This window comes from Fulvia fulva, chromosome 7 (assembly GCF_020509005.1).
Source record: "Fulvia fulva chromosome 7, complete sequence".
Taxonomy (NCBI): Eukaryota; Fungi; Ascomycota; class Dothideomycetes; order Mycosphaerellales; family Mycosphaerellaceae; genus Fulvia; species Fulvia fulva.
In genome coordinates this window covers 1600611-1616755 of record NC_063018.1, presented here as the reverse complement: position 1 = coordinate 1616755, position 16145 = coordinate 1600611, and the positions used below count along the sequence as shown (strand labels likewise).

The 16145-nt window shown below is 52.9% G+C and overlaps 5 protein-coding genes across 5 annotated transcripts; 2 read left to right on the top strand and 3 right to left on the bottom strand.

Moving 5' to 3' along the window:
* Positions 1-258: 258 nt before the first annotated feature.
* CLAFUR5_10178 (Septation protein imp2) lies at positions 259-3269 on the top strand (the record flags this gene model as incomplete). Its single annotated transcript, XM_047909326.1, has 3 exons — positions 259-304; positions 375-3044; positions 3100-3269. The coding sequence occupies 3 exons, from the start codon at positions 259-261 to the stop codon at positions 3267-3269; spliced, it is 2886 nt and encodes a 961-aa protein (XP_047764850.1).
* A 293-nt stretch (positions 3270-3562) lies between these two features.
* Positions 3563-5068, bottom strand: CLAFUR5_10177 (uncharacterized protein; the record flags this gene model as incomplete). Its single annotated transcript, XM_047909325.1, has 4 exons — positions 3563-3830; positions 3892-4207; positions 4262-4837; positions 4891-5068. 4 exons carry the CDS (start codon positions 5066-5068, stop codon positions 3563-3565), a joined length of 1338 nt encoding a protein of 445 aa, XP_047764854.1.
* Positions 5069-11315: 6247 nt separating this feature from the next.
* On the bottom strand, positions 11316-12999 carry CLAFUR5_10176 (uncharacterized protein; the record flags this gene model as incomplete). The annotated part of the gene is made up of 2 exons (XM_047909324.1): positions 11316-12410; positions 12451-12999. The coding sequence occupies 2 exons, from the start codon at positions 12997-12999 to the stop codon at positions 11316-11318; spliced, it is 1644 nt and encodes a 547-aa protein (XP_047764855.1).
* Positions 13000-13460: 461 nt separating this feature from the next.
* CLAFUR5_10175 (Short-chain dehydrogenase/reductase prx4) lies at positions 13461-14463 on the top strand (the record flags this gene model as incomplete). Its single annotated transcript, XM_047909323.1, has 2 exons — positions 13461-13543; positions 13593-14463. 2 exons carry the CDS (start codon positions 13461-13463, stop codon positions 14461-14463), a joined length of 954 nt encoding a protein of 317 aa, XP_047764856.1.
* A 558-nt stretch (positions 14464-15021) lies between these two features.
* CLAFUR5_10174 (Cutinase 3) lies at positions 15022-15805 on the bottom strand (the record flags this gene model as incomplete). The annotated part of the gene is made up of 3 exons (XM_047909322.1): positions 15022-15167; positions 15222-15343; positions 15402-15805. The coding sequence occupies 3 exons, from the start codon at positions 15803-15805 to the stop codon at positions 15022-15024; spliced, it is 672 nt and encodes a 223-aa protein (XP_047764857.1).
* Positions 15806-16145: the final 340 nt, after the last annotated feature.

Sequence of the window (16145 nt, the reverse complement as noted above, 5' to 3'; positions counted from 1 at the left end):
GGCAGCGGGGTCCGGGTGTTGCTGTTGCTGTTGCTGTGCCAGCGCTGTCAACACGGCCATGACGCGCCTTGTCCAGAACGTGGAAAGCATGCTCTGTCCGACTTACAACTTACCACGGCTCTCCCACGGTTCAGACAACGCTCTCATCACAGTCCTACTCCACTACACCTCTGCTGTATCTTCTATCGCGGGGACCATATCGTCAGAACGCATCATACAGCACACACAGGACATCCATCACAGCACACTGCAGGCGCAATGCCTGGCAGGGAGGGCTCTGACGGGCCTACCGTCTCACTCTCATGTACGCCGAACCGCTTCCGATGGACACGCTGATCATTGGTGGCATGACACTGACATACATCGCTGGACAGTCGCAAACAACTTCTGGGGCAAAGATGACGCTGGCGTCGGTCCTCTCCTCGAGCGCATGCACAATGCCAAAACCACCAGCGACGAGCTCAAGGCCTTCTACTCCGCCCGCGCCGACATCGAGGCCGACTATGCGAAGAGGCTGCTCAACCTTGCGCGGAAGCCACTGGGATCCTCGGAAGCCGGCACCCTGCGCATGTCACTGGATGTCGTGCGAGGCGAAGTCGAATCAATGGGCAAGGCGCATTCACAGATCGCCGCCCAGATGAAGAGTGAGCTGGAGGAGCCGCTGATTGCCTTCACTGGCGGTATCAAAGAGCGGAGGAAGATTGTGCAGAACGGTGTCGAGAAGCTGCTCAAGACGAAGAACCAGCAGACGGCAGTCGTCAACAAGACTCGCGATCGTTTCGAGCAGGACTGCCTCAAGATCAAAGGATATCTCGCACAAGGCCACATGGTCATGGGTCAAGAAGAGCGCAAGAACAAGTCGAAGCTGGAGAAGACGCAGATTCAGATGTCGAGCGATAGCACCGAGTACGAGGCTGCCGTGAAGCTGCTGGAGGAAACGACCGGCAGATGGAACAGAGAATGGAAGGCGGCATGCGACAAGTTCCAGGATCTCGAGGAAGAACGACTCGACTACTTCAAGAGCAGTCTGTGGAGCTTTGCGAACATCGCATCCACAGTCTGCGTCAGCGACGATCAATCCTGTGAGAAGATGCGACTTTCACTCGAAGACTGCGAGGTCGAGAAGGACATCAGCACTTTCATCCAAGACCAGGGCACTGGACAAGAGATTCCAGACCCTCCGAAGTACATCAACTTCTGCCGTGGAGATCTGGACGACATTATCTCGAATCACGAATCTGATAATGGTGACTACTCTGTCGCACAGTTCCAGCGCACCATCAATCCAACCTTCCGAAGCTCCTCACCCCAGCCAAGCACGTTCGAGTCGCACAATGATCCGGACTCAAATCTACGAGAAGAGATGGGCATTCCCAAGAACAGGACGACTTCTCTGCAGGCTGACGATTCATTCATGGCTCAAGCGCGAAGCTCACATGGTAGTCACGCCAGCGCAGCGCCTCCACCTCTTGCACCAAGCCAAGCATCTGTCCAATCGAACCCTTACGCAGTTCCATACGCAGATGCTCCAACGATCCCACACAATCCATACCCTACCGATGGGATGACACAGTTTTGCAGACCTGCTGCGCCTTCGGAGAGGAGTTCCAACCCATCGCCTATGCGGCCAGCTAGTAGCGGGAGCATAGAGCACAGCGACTACTCGGCACCAACATCATTCACCAGTGCTGATCCCATGAGCGGATCTGCATCGCCCACGAAGGGATACATGGGCTCCGATCTCTCCGGTATCTCCAGCATGTCAGGTGCATCTGCAATGTCTGCAGGCCCGCCAGAAGACAAGCAGGTTCAAAAGAAGAAAAGTGGATTTTTCAACAGTCCTTTCCGTAGACGCAGTCAGAAGAGCAAAGACAACATCCAATCCCAGTCTGGCGCGCCCACGCCGACAGCACGCAACACCTGGACTCCTGCAACGGCTCGCAAAGCAGAAAGCGCTGCCACCAGTCCTGTCAAACCATTTGGAACTCACAGCCGGGCCAACACGTGGAACAAACAGCCTTCGGTCAGTCCAGATCCAGATGTTGACCCTCGTGCAGACTATCAGCTGGGCATTGGCAACAATGTTTTTGAAGTCGATTCGCCTGCTTCGCGCCGAAAGCCAGCCGCCAGGAACGGACCAGGCCCAGAGGAAGATCCCATTGCTGCTGCACTCGCAGAGCTGAAGGGTGTCGCGAAGCACGCTTCTGTTCGACAATCTGCCGATCGACATTATGGCATGTCTACTCCGGCACCGGGTACAGGTCGTGACGTTATGCCAGGCGCAGTGCCGTTGCCTTTCGCTAACAACGGGGCTCGTGGCACGCCACCGCCTGCATACGATCCTCCAGTGAGCAGACTTGGTGCACCACAACCAGCACACACCAAGCGTGAAATGCAGAAGACGACTGAACAGTACGTGGGACAGAAACGGAACATGTTCAACTCACAGCCTCCACGACCTGGCAGCAGCATGGGCAGACCTCCTTCCCGAGGAGAGCCACCTCGTGCTGCGTCTCCGCAGCCACCACGAGCGACGAGTCCAAGACATTTCCACGCTGGTGACCAGCGACAGCAGCCAATGCGTGCATCCTCGCGGAATCCCTACGGCGGCGAGCCGAGACAGCAACCTTATCGCGCAGCATCACCCAACCCATACGGCGGTGCACCTGCTGCAAGTAGACCTCGCGCTGAATCTTCAAGCCCGGTCAAGCCAGCTGCAGCTTACGGCAACTATGGCTCTCGAGGTGGTTCCCCAGGCTCCCAGGTTCCCCGTGCAACATCACCCAATCCAGCATACAGCCGTCCCGCAGCTGGAGCCAACAGCCGTCCACCAAGCAGTCGCGGCTCTGAGTATGCTACGGGTGGGGCTATGGTCTTGGCTCCAGCTTCACCTGCTCAGGATCCTTATGGCTCTCAGCGTGGCGGTCGACCTCAGAGCCAGTATCATCCGAACGATAACACTCAAGTCTCGTCTCGCGTCAGAAGTCAGAGTCAAGGCATGCAAAGACAAGTCACGAAGGACGGAAGACCGATCTTGCACTACGGTAAGCACAACCCTACCCGCTCATACCTCCACACTCGCTGACTTTTGCGTCACAGCTCGCGCCATGTACATGTACCAAGCCGCAATCCCCGAAGAGCTCTCATTCACGAAAGGCGACATCCTCGCCGTCACGCGGCATCAGGACGACGGATGGTGGGAGGCTGAGGTGGTGGGCAAAAATAGTCCTCTGGGTCTGGTGCCTAGCAACTACCTCAAGAGTTGCTAGAAGCCTCGTAGTGTACGCAGAGCTCAGACTCTGCGAGACGAGCGCAGTCGACGAGAAGAGGATTGGGTCATGGTGAAGGATGGAAGATACCCTGCGGTCATGAAGACTGATGAGTTTGATGAGTTTAGGCGATGAGTATAGTTTGCGGATTGTATGGCGTTGGAGGGGGAAGGGAGGTGCAGGATTGTATGACATGCATCACATGCACACAGTATAGTCTTATCGTTGTACAAGATGTATACGCTTTTCTGATTCAGCCGCCTTTCGCGACCAAGGCAATCCATATTAGGGATCTACCGCCTCAACGATCTCACCGCGGATGGGTCCGCGATCTCAAACCAACTATCATCTGGGTCTATCGCTACACGCTGGATGATCGCTCTGTATTCTGTGTTCTGCCCAAAGCCTTTCTCGGATAGAAGTCCATACCGCACCGGCGTCCCACCTGCCGACTTTGTGAGTTCGTCAGCGTTAGCGTTCGAGGGCTCATGAGGCAGTAGAGGAGCATTGAACGCTTTGGCGATCTCAATGGGGCTCATCGAGACTTCGCGCCCGAGGTGGCTAAAGTCTTGAGGTCAGCGTACGGTCTCGCGGATGTGGTCTTGTAAAATGCAGTACTCACCAATATCCAGCATATGCAGCAATCACGATGCTCACAGCTACTAGGCTGATTGCGACAGCAATCCCAAGAAACTCGTAATGGGAAACGTAGACGCCCGCAGTACGGATTTGAGAAGCACCCTGGACAAGCTCCATCGACGTGCCATTTCCCTGGACCAGGGCGGTACGGAACAGGAGCTCGTGTGCTTGGTGGAGGAGATATGGAGTTGGGTCATTGAACTTGACATTCGACACACCTTCGAAAAAGTCGTCGACATCCTCCATTGACGCGAATTGTGGCCCAAGAGGGCCTTGTGATCGTAGCTCGTAGCCAGCAGCTAGCACAACAGTCAGCATCCCTAACCTTCCCGTTGAGGTTGGCGTCTACTCACCGCCGACCCAGCGAAGGTACGTCCAGGCATTGAACCGTATGCTCAATACTAACGCATACCCACCAATCTCCGAGTCTAGCCCATACATAGCTTCTGGGGGGGGATTCATCGACAATAAGACATCGTCGAAGACAGAAGTCCCAGGTGTCAGTGCTATCCTGGAGCTGTTACCATCGATATTGACTGGATATTGTACCGTTGCAGTCTGCAGCGTGCAGTTTATGACCACGAGCTGGCCATTGATGTCTGGAGTAGCTTTGTATTGGATACTCAGGGAGAGGTTTCCGGGTGATGCGGCGTTCCAGGACACTTTGCTGTAGAAGACATCTGTTCCGTTGACAGATTCCCATCTGATAGAGGAAGTGCCGTCGGTCTTTTCGACCGAAAAGTCGGCGCTGGCACTCGAACAGTTCACGGTAAGGCCTACGCCTGTCAGACGGCCGGGGCAGGTGGCATCGCCGGGACATCCAGTACCGCTGATGACGATGGGGCCGCTCCTATAGTAGGCCTGACCCGTCAGCCACCGCGTCGAAACAAGCGCATCGATTTTCAATATGTCTCGACGGCAATACTCTCCTGCACAACATCATTGAACGGCCCACTGAACAGCGGAACACTATAAGCCCTACCAGAGGTAAAGCCCGTCGGCGCCCAGACTCTACGCGTGATGGGCAATTGCAGGGTCGCCCGTGATCCTATGGATTTGACGCCTACTGTCGACGAACGTTGGAGCAACGGACCATTCACTGGCGTGATTGTGACGAACAAAGCCGCGAACGCGATGAAGTTGAAGTGTCGTCCAGACATCAGGGCTGCCCATGCGTTTCTACCCTGAGTGAGATGGCGATGAAGGTCGCCAAGCACGGTGCCGACTTTCGTGGCTTTGTTCCACCAGCCGACCTACAATGTCGTTCAGTCGCTCGAATGCGTGGTGGTCTAGTTTGACTACCCACCGTGACGCCTTCGCTAAAGGCAGCGGCGAGTAGCAGGTTGCTGATGGTGTAGGCGATCGAGAGGTAGACTGTTGGGGCATACTTCCAATCCGAGATGAGAGTTCCATCAGACTTGACGAGAACAGCAATGGAGGCTGTTACACCAAGCAGTGCTCCGAGTATCTGGAGCAAGGCGACCCAAGGAAAGCGTTGCCAGAAGCCCGCAGTGAGCTTATTGGTATGGTTGCTAATGGTTAGTGGTGCTAACCGGTGGTTATTGGTTGGTTGTGGTGACCTCGCTGTCGCTGTTGGTTATCTAGTGGTGAGGTACCTCACTGCCCTTGTTAATCAGATCCATATATAGCCTAGAGCCCGTATCTAAGCCGCTCCAGTAGGATGCTGATCCGCAGTTGGTACACGCTAAATTAGCATGATCTTAGAGTCGCGTACCTACGCGTTTTGCGTGTGTATTCACCTCTCTTTCTTTCACCTTACTGTCGCTACAATGCCCTTCGTATGGCTATCATTTCCCGGCAATCGAGCCCTAGCATCTGATATTATAACCCTCTCTTTGAAGAACCTAGACTTCTATCCGGAGAAGCACAAGGACTGCTTCAAGCTCTATAGCAAGGAGTACACGCGTAAGAAGGCGATACAGTCGAAAGGGACGCGTAAACAGACCTCTCCGGTATAGTAACATAGCGAGTTGTTGATACGGCACGATAATAGTAAGGAGGTGTATTACTGCTAGACCTATAAGCTAGAGGGTAAGCCTCAAGAACTGCCTATCGTTAACGGCAATCAAGGGCCACTTTCTTACCTTACTGTCTATAGATTAAACAAGTAGGGTCAGTGTCAGGGCGAGAGCCTGGCCTGTGAGATGCAAGGGTGAAAGCGAGAATGCAGGTGCGAAGTGCAGATGCAAAAGGGTATGGTATGATGGCTACACAAAACAAAAGACGAAGAAAGCAAGAGAGGCCTGGGGAAGGCCAGATATTTATACGCGACCCTCGCGAGTGCGTGTCCCCGCATCAACAGGGCTAACCCGTGCGAAGCCGCGCACTCGCGAGGGTCGCGTATAAATATCTGGCCTTCCCCAGGCCTCTCTTGCTTTCTTCGTCTTTTGTTTTGTGTAGCCATCATACCATACCCTTTTGCATCTGCACTTCGCACCTGCATTCTCGCTTTCACCCTTGCATCTCACAGGCCAGGCTCTCGCCCTGACATCACAAAAGACCAACAAACCGTCAACCACTCGAGTCATCCTCATGGGTGACCACGCCACCGATAGAGGTGTCAACCTCGACAACCAAGACACTCCATTCCACTTCAGTGAGTGGACTGACATCCCCTTCTCGAACGCCGCTGCCTTCGGTGCAGGATGACTCGAGTGGTTGACGGTTTGTTGGTCTTTTGTGATGTCAGGGCGAGAGCCTGGCCTGTGAGATGCAAGGGTGAAAGCGAGAATGCAGGTGCGAAGTGCAGATGCAAAAGGGTATGGTATGATGGCTACACAAAACAAAAGACGAAGAAAGCAAGAGAGGCCTGGGGAAGGCCAGATATTTATACGCGACCCTCGCGAGTGCGTGTCCCCGCATCAACAGGGCTAACCCGTGCGAAGCCGCGCTCAGCAGCTTTGCTCAAAACCTTATTCCAACCTGCCCTACGTTCCGAGTCTTCCACGTGCTTCTTCCAGGGTCCAGCGCAGTCGCGGGTGCTCGCGGGAGTGCCGTGAGTCACACAGTCACGAGCCGAAGTGAATCTGTCAAGGTTTGGTAGAGGGGTGAATTTGGAGGGCTAGGTCCCGTAGTGAATGTTGCGGGGCATGTGATTCTTGGTGCTCACACACCAAGCTGGACTGTCACTTCTTGACGACTTCTGAGCACTCTGAGGCTCTTCTGTCCCCACCTTCTGTACACTCTGTGGGGAGACCATGACAGTCAGCCTATTACCGTTGTTAAAGAGCCTGTCGTTAATCCGGCGTAGACGACTTTAATATAGGCGTTAGTCTCCAAGTTTAACGAATTTAAGCAACTACTTATCCGATAGATTATATACTACTATATCGCCTTCCGTATAGTCGAGAACGCCTACTTTCGAGAGCTCGTTTATTGCCTATCGCAGAACATTAGACAGTATCTACTACGCGCCGGCGTGACTATTCGAAAGTAGGTGCTCTATAAGTACGAGAACTAGAAGGCGAAGTCAATCTAGGAAATGCTAAAGGCACTAAGCGATATTTATATCTCATTCGACGTCTAGACCTCTCCTAATCATCGCGCTATCGTCTCGGTTTATGCCTATTATATCTCTACTCGAGGCAAGCGTTGTACTAAGCTCTTAGCGTTTAGGCGACTACGTAGTAAATATACTAGCGCGAATATTATAGACGCGCTTTAGGAGGTGTTCGCCGAGTACTCGATCTTATACCGAATCGGGTATTTCGTAACCGATAATACTAGTAATAACGACACCGTAGTTAATACGTTAATAAGGAGGATGTACCCGTAGATAAAGGTCTATTACCGTAAGGGCCGCCGCCTACGATATTTTGGCTATATTACTAACCTCTACGCAAAGTCACTACTACTAGGAGAGTTATCTAATCGGGACCTAAAGGAGCTGGAACTAAAGACGGAGGAGGGCGTATTTACGGCGGTAGAGGCGTTCTAGTATACTCGTAGTGCTATTAGTAAGCTGTATAATATAATAAAGTAGATAAGGGCTTTAATATAGAGGTTAGATAAGTTTAGAGAGGTAGTAGGAGGTGAAGGGTTAGAGGAATTTAATAACCTTAAGGTGAGTAAGGGATACCTAGGATAGCGTACGTGACGGCGCTAGTGCTTATCTAAGCCTATCTATTGCCTCGGGAGCTTCCCGTCAATATGCCGAACAAAAGCCGCTATCGTCATCCTCCTACCTACTTACCTCTTTTACTAACTTATTATCCTATAGCTTATTTAAGACAACTCTACGCGCTAGAACAGCTTCTATTATATGTTCGGACGTGCTATTACTATTAAGAAACGCATTAACACCTTCTGCTTCTAAAACAGGGACGATCCTACTATTAAAAACAATGCGCCCTCGACTAGTAACTAGTATTAACTCGACAGGCTACATAACACGCTATAGGTCTTCGAGATTACGACTATAGACACCTAGGGCGAGTAGAGACACCTCTTCGACTAGTATCCGACTCTCTACTTTATACTTAACACCCTTAACGCCTATAATACCGAGTATAAGTAGGAAACTAAGAAAGACGATTCCTTCGATTATCTCTCGAAATGCTATAAAGCCTCGTAGCGGAAGGTCGAGAAGTACTTCTAAGCCGTAGACGACATGCCTATCTACTACGCCGTAGTGATACTAAACCCTATATTGAAACACGCGTAGTTTAAAGACCTCTAGAGCGCCGGTACGAAAGATCAGCAGTCTTAGATCAAGAGTACGAAAGCATAGGCGATAGACATCTAGGAGACGTTCTATAAACCCGCTAGCTAGATTAACACCTCTACGGATACCGTAACACCTCTAAAGAAGCGGAAGGGGAAGAAGAAGCAGTCACAATCGCAATCGCAAGCTATAGAGACTCAAACATAGCCTATTGTTAAGGCCGATAGCGAGGACGATCTTCGAGCTAATCTGTCGAAGTTTAAGCGCCGTAAGATCACGGACTTATTTATACTAACACTAAGGGTTGACTCATTCGAGCGCTACCTGTTATAAGCTTATGAGCCTGTTCCACACGCCGGCAAGTCACTAAAGGAGATTAAGGACCAGAACATAGCCCTATACGACGTGCTTAGATACTAGTACGTACGCCGAGATATAGAGCCTGAGCTAGCACGATTTGCCTTCGATACACTGGCACTGCCGCTTATAAGCGATGCTCTAGAGCGTAGCTTCAGTGCTGGCCGTGATATGATACACTATCGAAGATCACAGCTCGGAGACCTCGTTATAGAGGCCTGTAGTTGCCTCCGTAACTGGTACGGACCTCTAGGCAAAGGCGAAGATGTGGACAGTGAGGAGACGATAGTTGCGGACTACAACACCAACTTCAACAAGCGGACGATTCAGCAACAGCAGGAGGTGTCAGAGAATGAGGTGAATGAAGAGGTACAGGCAGGACCGAGCAATAGCAACAACACCTTGTAAACTACATCCACCTTCCTATTTAGGAAGGAGGTAACCACTGGTATGCTAATGGTGAGCCCAATATTCAGTTGGTTATTGATTAGTGAGGCTCAAAATTTACCGGTAACCATACCAGTACGCTCACTGGAAGCCCGGTCGCCAGGCATAGGGGCCATAGAATGAGTAGGCCATGAAGTCGCTCGTTCTTGTGTAGGTGCTCTCTGCCGGCACGATGGAGTCTCCAGTGTCGCAGAGAAGATTCGATGATTCATTTAGGAGTGCAGAGTCGTAGCAAGGCTCGGAAAGCCGACAGCGCTGTCTTCTATCCATGTTGGTCTGATCACACCACCCGAAGTCCAGATTCTTGTTCTGGGTGGCATGCACGTTGTGGTACGAGGAGTACAACGCCACATCTTGCTCTTTCCCAGCTGTTCACATGGCGTGCCGCGAGAAAGACGAGGAAGGCGAAGGCTTATGTCAAGCAGGGCGTGTGAATTGTCCAAACGCATCGACACGAGGCTCACCGGTCGTCACCATTGGGGCTGCTTTCAGATGTGAAGTCGCATCTGCTATGAATCAGCGCCGCTGTCAGTTGCAGTGCTTCATGCATTGAGAGTGCGCCATCGTAGCACAGTTTACGCCTCAGTCAGCGACGCTAATACCAGCATAGAATACTGACCAATTGACAGGCAAGGTAGCTGAGGCAAGGCTCCGTGGTTCGGTATGCTTTTTGCATTCAGACATGGATGCCTCTCATGTTGCTGTGTTGAGCCATGGCTCGACACCGTCCAGGAATAACTCGAGCAGTGAGCTGCGCTCCCATTTTCCAACCCTGCTTTCAGTATCGCTCGATTGTTCTTGCGTGTCTCGAAAGTCTGACAAGAACACACTGACATCCACGTCGCTGTCCTGGATCATGACCTCTTATGCGCGATGGCTGCGCAGATTGCAAGAAGTACAGCTCTCAGCGCTGCAGACCACCTGAGCTTCCTGGGATGAATGCCAAAGCCCACAAGTCTACCACATCAAAGTCTGCGGCACAAACGACAAGAGGATGCGGCAGACTCCATTTGCGGCTACATTGCATCAGGTCAGTCATGTTTCCATGTTGCGTCAAGGATAACCAGATTGTTGACTTGTCATTAGATAACACTCTCACATGCCCCTCCTACTGCAGCTTGAACACCGGTCTCAATGCCTTCGGCTGTTGCACGACCACGGTCGGTACTGCCTCCATAGATGGCTGCAATTTGGCCACCTCTTGTGTAGATCACTCCTCCAGTTGCGACGACGAGTGCTACTCCGACTTCCAAGTGCAGAAATGATAACCCCTTACGTCCTGTCAGCCGGGCTGAACTCAAGACTAACATACCGCGCAGCACGTCAATCATCTCGAGCTATTGCGTCCTGTACAGCCGTATCGGTGACGGGTGTATCCTCACGAACTGGGGCTGTACAGCGACGCCGAATCTAAAGGGATCCCGGATGTATTGCGGCATCGCTGAGGGTACCCGCATCAGCGACCGCCCCGACAAGCAGTGTGATCTCGTCGTCCGGGCGGACCTCTTCTCTCGTTCCAGAATCACAGACCTCGACGATGACGCCGCTCTCCTCGACGGGCGAAGCTATTGGATCCTCTACACCATTCTCGCAGAGTCAGGCGTCAGCTTCGAATGGCGTGCCTGTCGTGACAGTCACTGCTTCTGGTACTAGACACACCATACGCCTCCACCGCCTGCTCTTCCTTAGTCTCCTCCAGCTTGCTGTTGCACGGCTGTGAAGCTGAGTATCGTCATGGTCTCAGGCAAGTGTGGCCTGGGTTGGGGTCACGGTGCGTATTGAACATGATCTGGATCCTAAAAAGAACATGCCATCATGGTCCAGTCCAGTGAATGGCACCTTAGTGGTCCTTCAATCACATGGGTTGTGACATCGATTTGCCGAAGCATTGCATTGTGAAGCTAGATGTATATCTCAACCTACTTCTGAGCCACGGAGCAATTCGCACCCATCATCCGCCTCAGCATCAAAACCTCATGCTTTGTCACAAACACGCCATTGCCCATCGGCCCTCCATCTGCCACATTCTCCATTGCTCCATTCATGCTATCGACCAGATCGCTGACCTTGCCACCCTGCCAATCACCAGCATCATTTGTCCAAAAAACACGTCGAATGCCGACGCTATGCATGAAAGTGATGCAGCGATAGCAAGGCCGAGATGCATGAATTGTGCTGCGATCGAAACCGCAGTCATCTGCCATGGTTGGAGGTGGGGTGTGCGATGGCGATGGGTTGGGGTTGGTGAGCTCGTCATGAAGTGAGCCAGAGGCAGAATGTGAACTGCTGGCTGAGATTAATGACAGCGATGACACGCTGTCGGCGAGAGAGTCTGCGGAGGCTGGAGTAGTAGTTGAAGTGGCTGACTTTCGCTTTGGCTTCGTGTCAGGCTTGCCATCCCAGCCGAACCTTGTGACATATAAGTCTGCACCCTTCAGCCGATGATGCTTCCTGCGATCTGCCACAGTGTGCCCGCCAGCATGTCCCTCTGGCAAGAGCAGAGGCTGATCCTCAACAGGCGGCTCGTCCGGAGAAGTACCGGTTCGCATCTTGCCAGATCGCTTGTAGTCCTTCTTTCGCTTCATAGCACGATGCTCCGGAATCGAGTCGATCGTGGTCTCATCATCGTTATCAGCATAGCTCGTTATCGTAGCGTCATAACCTCGTATAACCTTTCGCTTGGAACGCCCATCACTCGACTTCTTCTTCGACTTAGACGCAGATGGCTGTGCCTGTCGCTGTGGCTTTTCGTGTGGTGTACGCGACCCATACTGGTACTGATCCTGATACTGATACTCGTATCGGTTCTCTTTCTTCTTCCCCTTCGTCTTCTCTGTCTCTAACTGACTGCGGTTCTGGTGATGATGATGTTTCTGACCGCTCTGCTGCGCGTGAAACGCCAGACCCTTGTGCAGCAACAGCCGCGCGGCCTCCACATCCTTGTGCTCGTCCTCCGTGTCGTTGTCGTTGTTCTCCTCCGACTCCTTGTTGTTGTGATTGAGGTCCTGCTTGACCTGGTTGAGATGCGGAAGCTTCAAAACCGCACTCTTGAACCTGCGCCTTGCCCGAAGTGGTCGAGGTCTGGCAGACGGCGGCGACGTAGGCCATGAGGACGTCGCGTCGTAGTCGGGCTTTGCGTTTATCACTACGCGGTAGTTTGAAGCACGGTTTTTCGCGGGCAAAGGTCGTGGAGGAGAGGGTCGAAGAGGCGGAGAAAGCCGAGTAGATGGCCATCATCTCCGAGTGCATTGAGAGTGGCTCATTGAGCGAGTGGCCACCACCAGTGCCATTCTGGCGCTCGAATAGGACAAAGCTACCCCGAGACTGCTGCGGCTGCGGCTGCCGCTGCGGATGCTGTATGTCCTGCTGCTGCTTGTTCTTTTTCTTCAACTTGTCCTTCAGCTGCTTGACGGCGTCGCCATCGAAGGTGCCCTGGGCGATCTTGCCGTGCTTCAGACTGCCTCCATTGAAGCCGGGCTTGTAGTCGTTGTAGCCGTGGCCGATGACCTTGCCGCCGCGAACGATGATGGCGCCATGGCGGTAGTGGAGCGGCGACTTGGCAGCCTGCTCGAGGCAGAGAGACAGATAATTGTCGGTCTTCATGTTGACTGTTAGTGTTGGGTTGGTGGAAGTGCTGGGAGTTAGCGTACGTGTTGGTGGGGCTCAGATGGCTTTGGTGGGGTGTGGAGCGGTTGGCTAGCTGTGAGTCAGTGTTCTGCCATGTGTCCGGCTTCTGGTGGCACGAAGAAGAGCAACAAGAGTCAGCGGTTCGTGAATGCGGCAAAAGTGGTGGCCTGAACCCTGAGGCAGCCACGAAACCCAACCTCCAACCGCACTTTTACGTTTGCAACAACCACTACTAGATCACCATTAGATATCCTTACATTGTGGTCGAGATCATGGCAGGGTACAGTATTCTGACCAACATGGGATCGTTTTGAATATGCCGACTCCATCGCAACAAGCCGAGGTTGTCGTTGCGGCCCCTCTGAACATGGCTTGAAGCTGGCCTCTATCTTTCCGATTACCAGCAAAGGGACTCCTCGTCGCCACAGGACATAGTCATGGCTTCTGAGGTATACACTTTGACGCCGGATAGTGCGAACCCGCCCCGCAACAAGACCATCCTCATCACTGGCGGAGCAGGGTAAGCACCCCATCTTTGTGACTTTTATCAGTGCTAAGCGGTACTGCAGCGGCATTGGTTTAGCCACAGCCTTATATCTCCACGGACCAGCATACGAGAACAATGTCGTCGTCCTCGACATAGCGTCATCACCGAAACTTATCGAGAAGTCTGATCTAAACCAGTCACCACGCTTCCTCTACTGCCAATGTGACATCCTATCCTGGACTTCTCAACGAGATGCTTTCGCCCAAGCTGCTCAGAAGTTCGGCGGCATCGACTGTGTTTTCGTCAACGCTGGTCTAGCTGAACTGGGCGAGCAGATTTGGACTGACGTCTATGACAGCGATGGCAAGCTAGCCGAGCCCCAAAGAGCAACCATCGACGTCGACATTCGTGCAGTGGGCGACACCCTGAAACTGGCCATGTACCATTTGCGAAACGACTCTGCTGCTTCTGCGAAGAAGGGCTCGGGCGAAGGTCGAGGCGGGAGTATCGTGATGACTGCATCATTGGCAGGCTACCTGGCCTCAGCAGGCGCACCTCTGTACTCTGCCGCAAAGCATGGAGTCGTCGGATATCTACGTGCTCTGAAAGGCGACTGCGCCAAGACTGGCATTGCCATCTCGGTCATCGCACCGGGCATCACGCTCACGAACATCATCGTTGGACGGAAAGAGGGCCAATCTCTGGAGGACTGGGGCCAAGATATGGCTCGGCGTGGTGTGCCGATCAATGATGCCGAAACGATCGCGCTGACAGTGGCGAACCTCATGGGTGAAGGACTCAAAGCGAATGGCAAAGGCGTACTGATACAGGCGAACAAGATGCAGGATCTGGAAAGTGGCATTGCGAAGTCGAGAGCGCAGTGGATGGGAAAGGAGATGTTAGAATCGTTTCGAGGAGGAAGAAATGCCCCATTGTTCCCGAACAAGCTATGATGTGAGTCAAGTAGCAGCTTTCGCGGCGCTGATAGTGTATAAAATGATGTGTTGAAAGGCCTCCGTCCTTATGGAAATGACGAAGGGTAGCACCCGCAGCTCGAGAAACAACTTGTTCGCTATTGTCACGATGTCGTCGCAATGTCGCAGTCGTCGTAATGTCGCAGTCGTCGCAATGTCGCAGTCGTCGTAATGTCGCAGTCGTCGCAATGTCGCAGTCGTCGCAATGTCGCAGTCGTCGTAGTGTCCGAGGGGTCGTGCTCGTCGCGCATCTACGTACTCGGAACAGGATTTACCGCGCCGCAGCAGCTAGTAAGCGAGCTAATCCTGAATTTCTACGTTCTTTCTAACTAATTAGACGGTAGCTCGAATTTGTTAGCGATAGCTTTTATTCTAAAGGCCCTCTTCCTAAGTACGGACCCTCGAAGAACACCCTACGCACCCTCGAAGAACGCCCCTACGCACCCTCGAAGAACACCCCTACGCACCCTCGAAGAAGTAATAGGTAACAGAGTCTAATTGTTGTTGAAACAGATTCGCAGCCACACCCTGGCACATTTATGCCTGCACAGTGCCAGCCAGAAACTCCGATGCCTCTTGCACGTCCGCTCCGTAAGTCAAGTGACCAGCGGTGACCGCCAGTGTACCAGAGCAGACGCCGTCGCTCGCGTTGCAGAAGACTTTCGTCTGGTCTGCTGGGTAGTCTGCATGCAGATATTAGCCCACACCTTCGCAACACACCGATCGAAGAGACATACTTGGAATCTTCCCACCATTCTGCAGGTTCTTCGTGTACCCATACAACACAACACCCTTAACCGTAGCCATAGTATCGGCATCAAGACCGCCAACGGCCGCAGCCATGAGAGCAGCTCCTTGACTACATCACCACAACATCAGCACACATCTCCACATTCTCTACGACCACATCAACTTACGAATACCCTCCAGCAACGACCTGCGTATCCGGACACTGGCTTTTCGCCAACTCAAACAACCCCGTCGCCTCCTCGATCGCGGCCTTCGTAGTCCCATCCGGCAACGCATTTGAGCCGAGATCTGCCACATAGGAACCCCCAACACCCTGACACGCCACTGCATCGTCTCCCAACTCTGCCTTGAGGGCGGAGCACGTCGAAGGACCGACAGTTGGGCCCATGTTCCCGGTCTCGGTGGATCCGCGGGCGAAGATGAAAGTTACGGCTTTGCAGTCGCCATTCTCGAGGTCCGAGGAGGTGGAGGATGAGAAGCCGCCGAAGCTGCCGAACTGGCGTTTTGTGAGGGGGGTGCAGGTGGTGAGGGATGCTGCTGCTGCGACGAGGAGGGGGAGTGTGGACTTCATTGTGGGTGGGTGAGTGAGTGTGGGTTGGGTGGATGAGTGACGGTGTATGTGTGGATGAACGAAAGACTTGATACTGATAGTATTCGCAGTGCAGGACGTGAGGTCGAGCTATATATCAAAGACACGATCTGGCTATAGACACTAACAATTCAGACACTTTCCTCTTCATGGAAATCGCATTGATCTTCCGATGACCAGATCTGATACAAGTGGCGCTAGCCGCCACAAGCTTCGCCGCACCCCAGCAATCGCCGCACCCCAGCTCGGATTCTCGCGTTCCGACACATGGTGTTGCTGGCTTGTATCAATTGCCACACACGCTCAAAATACACGATATGTA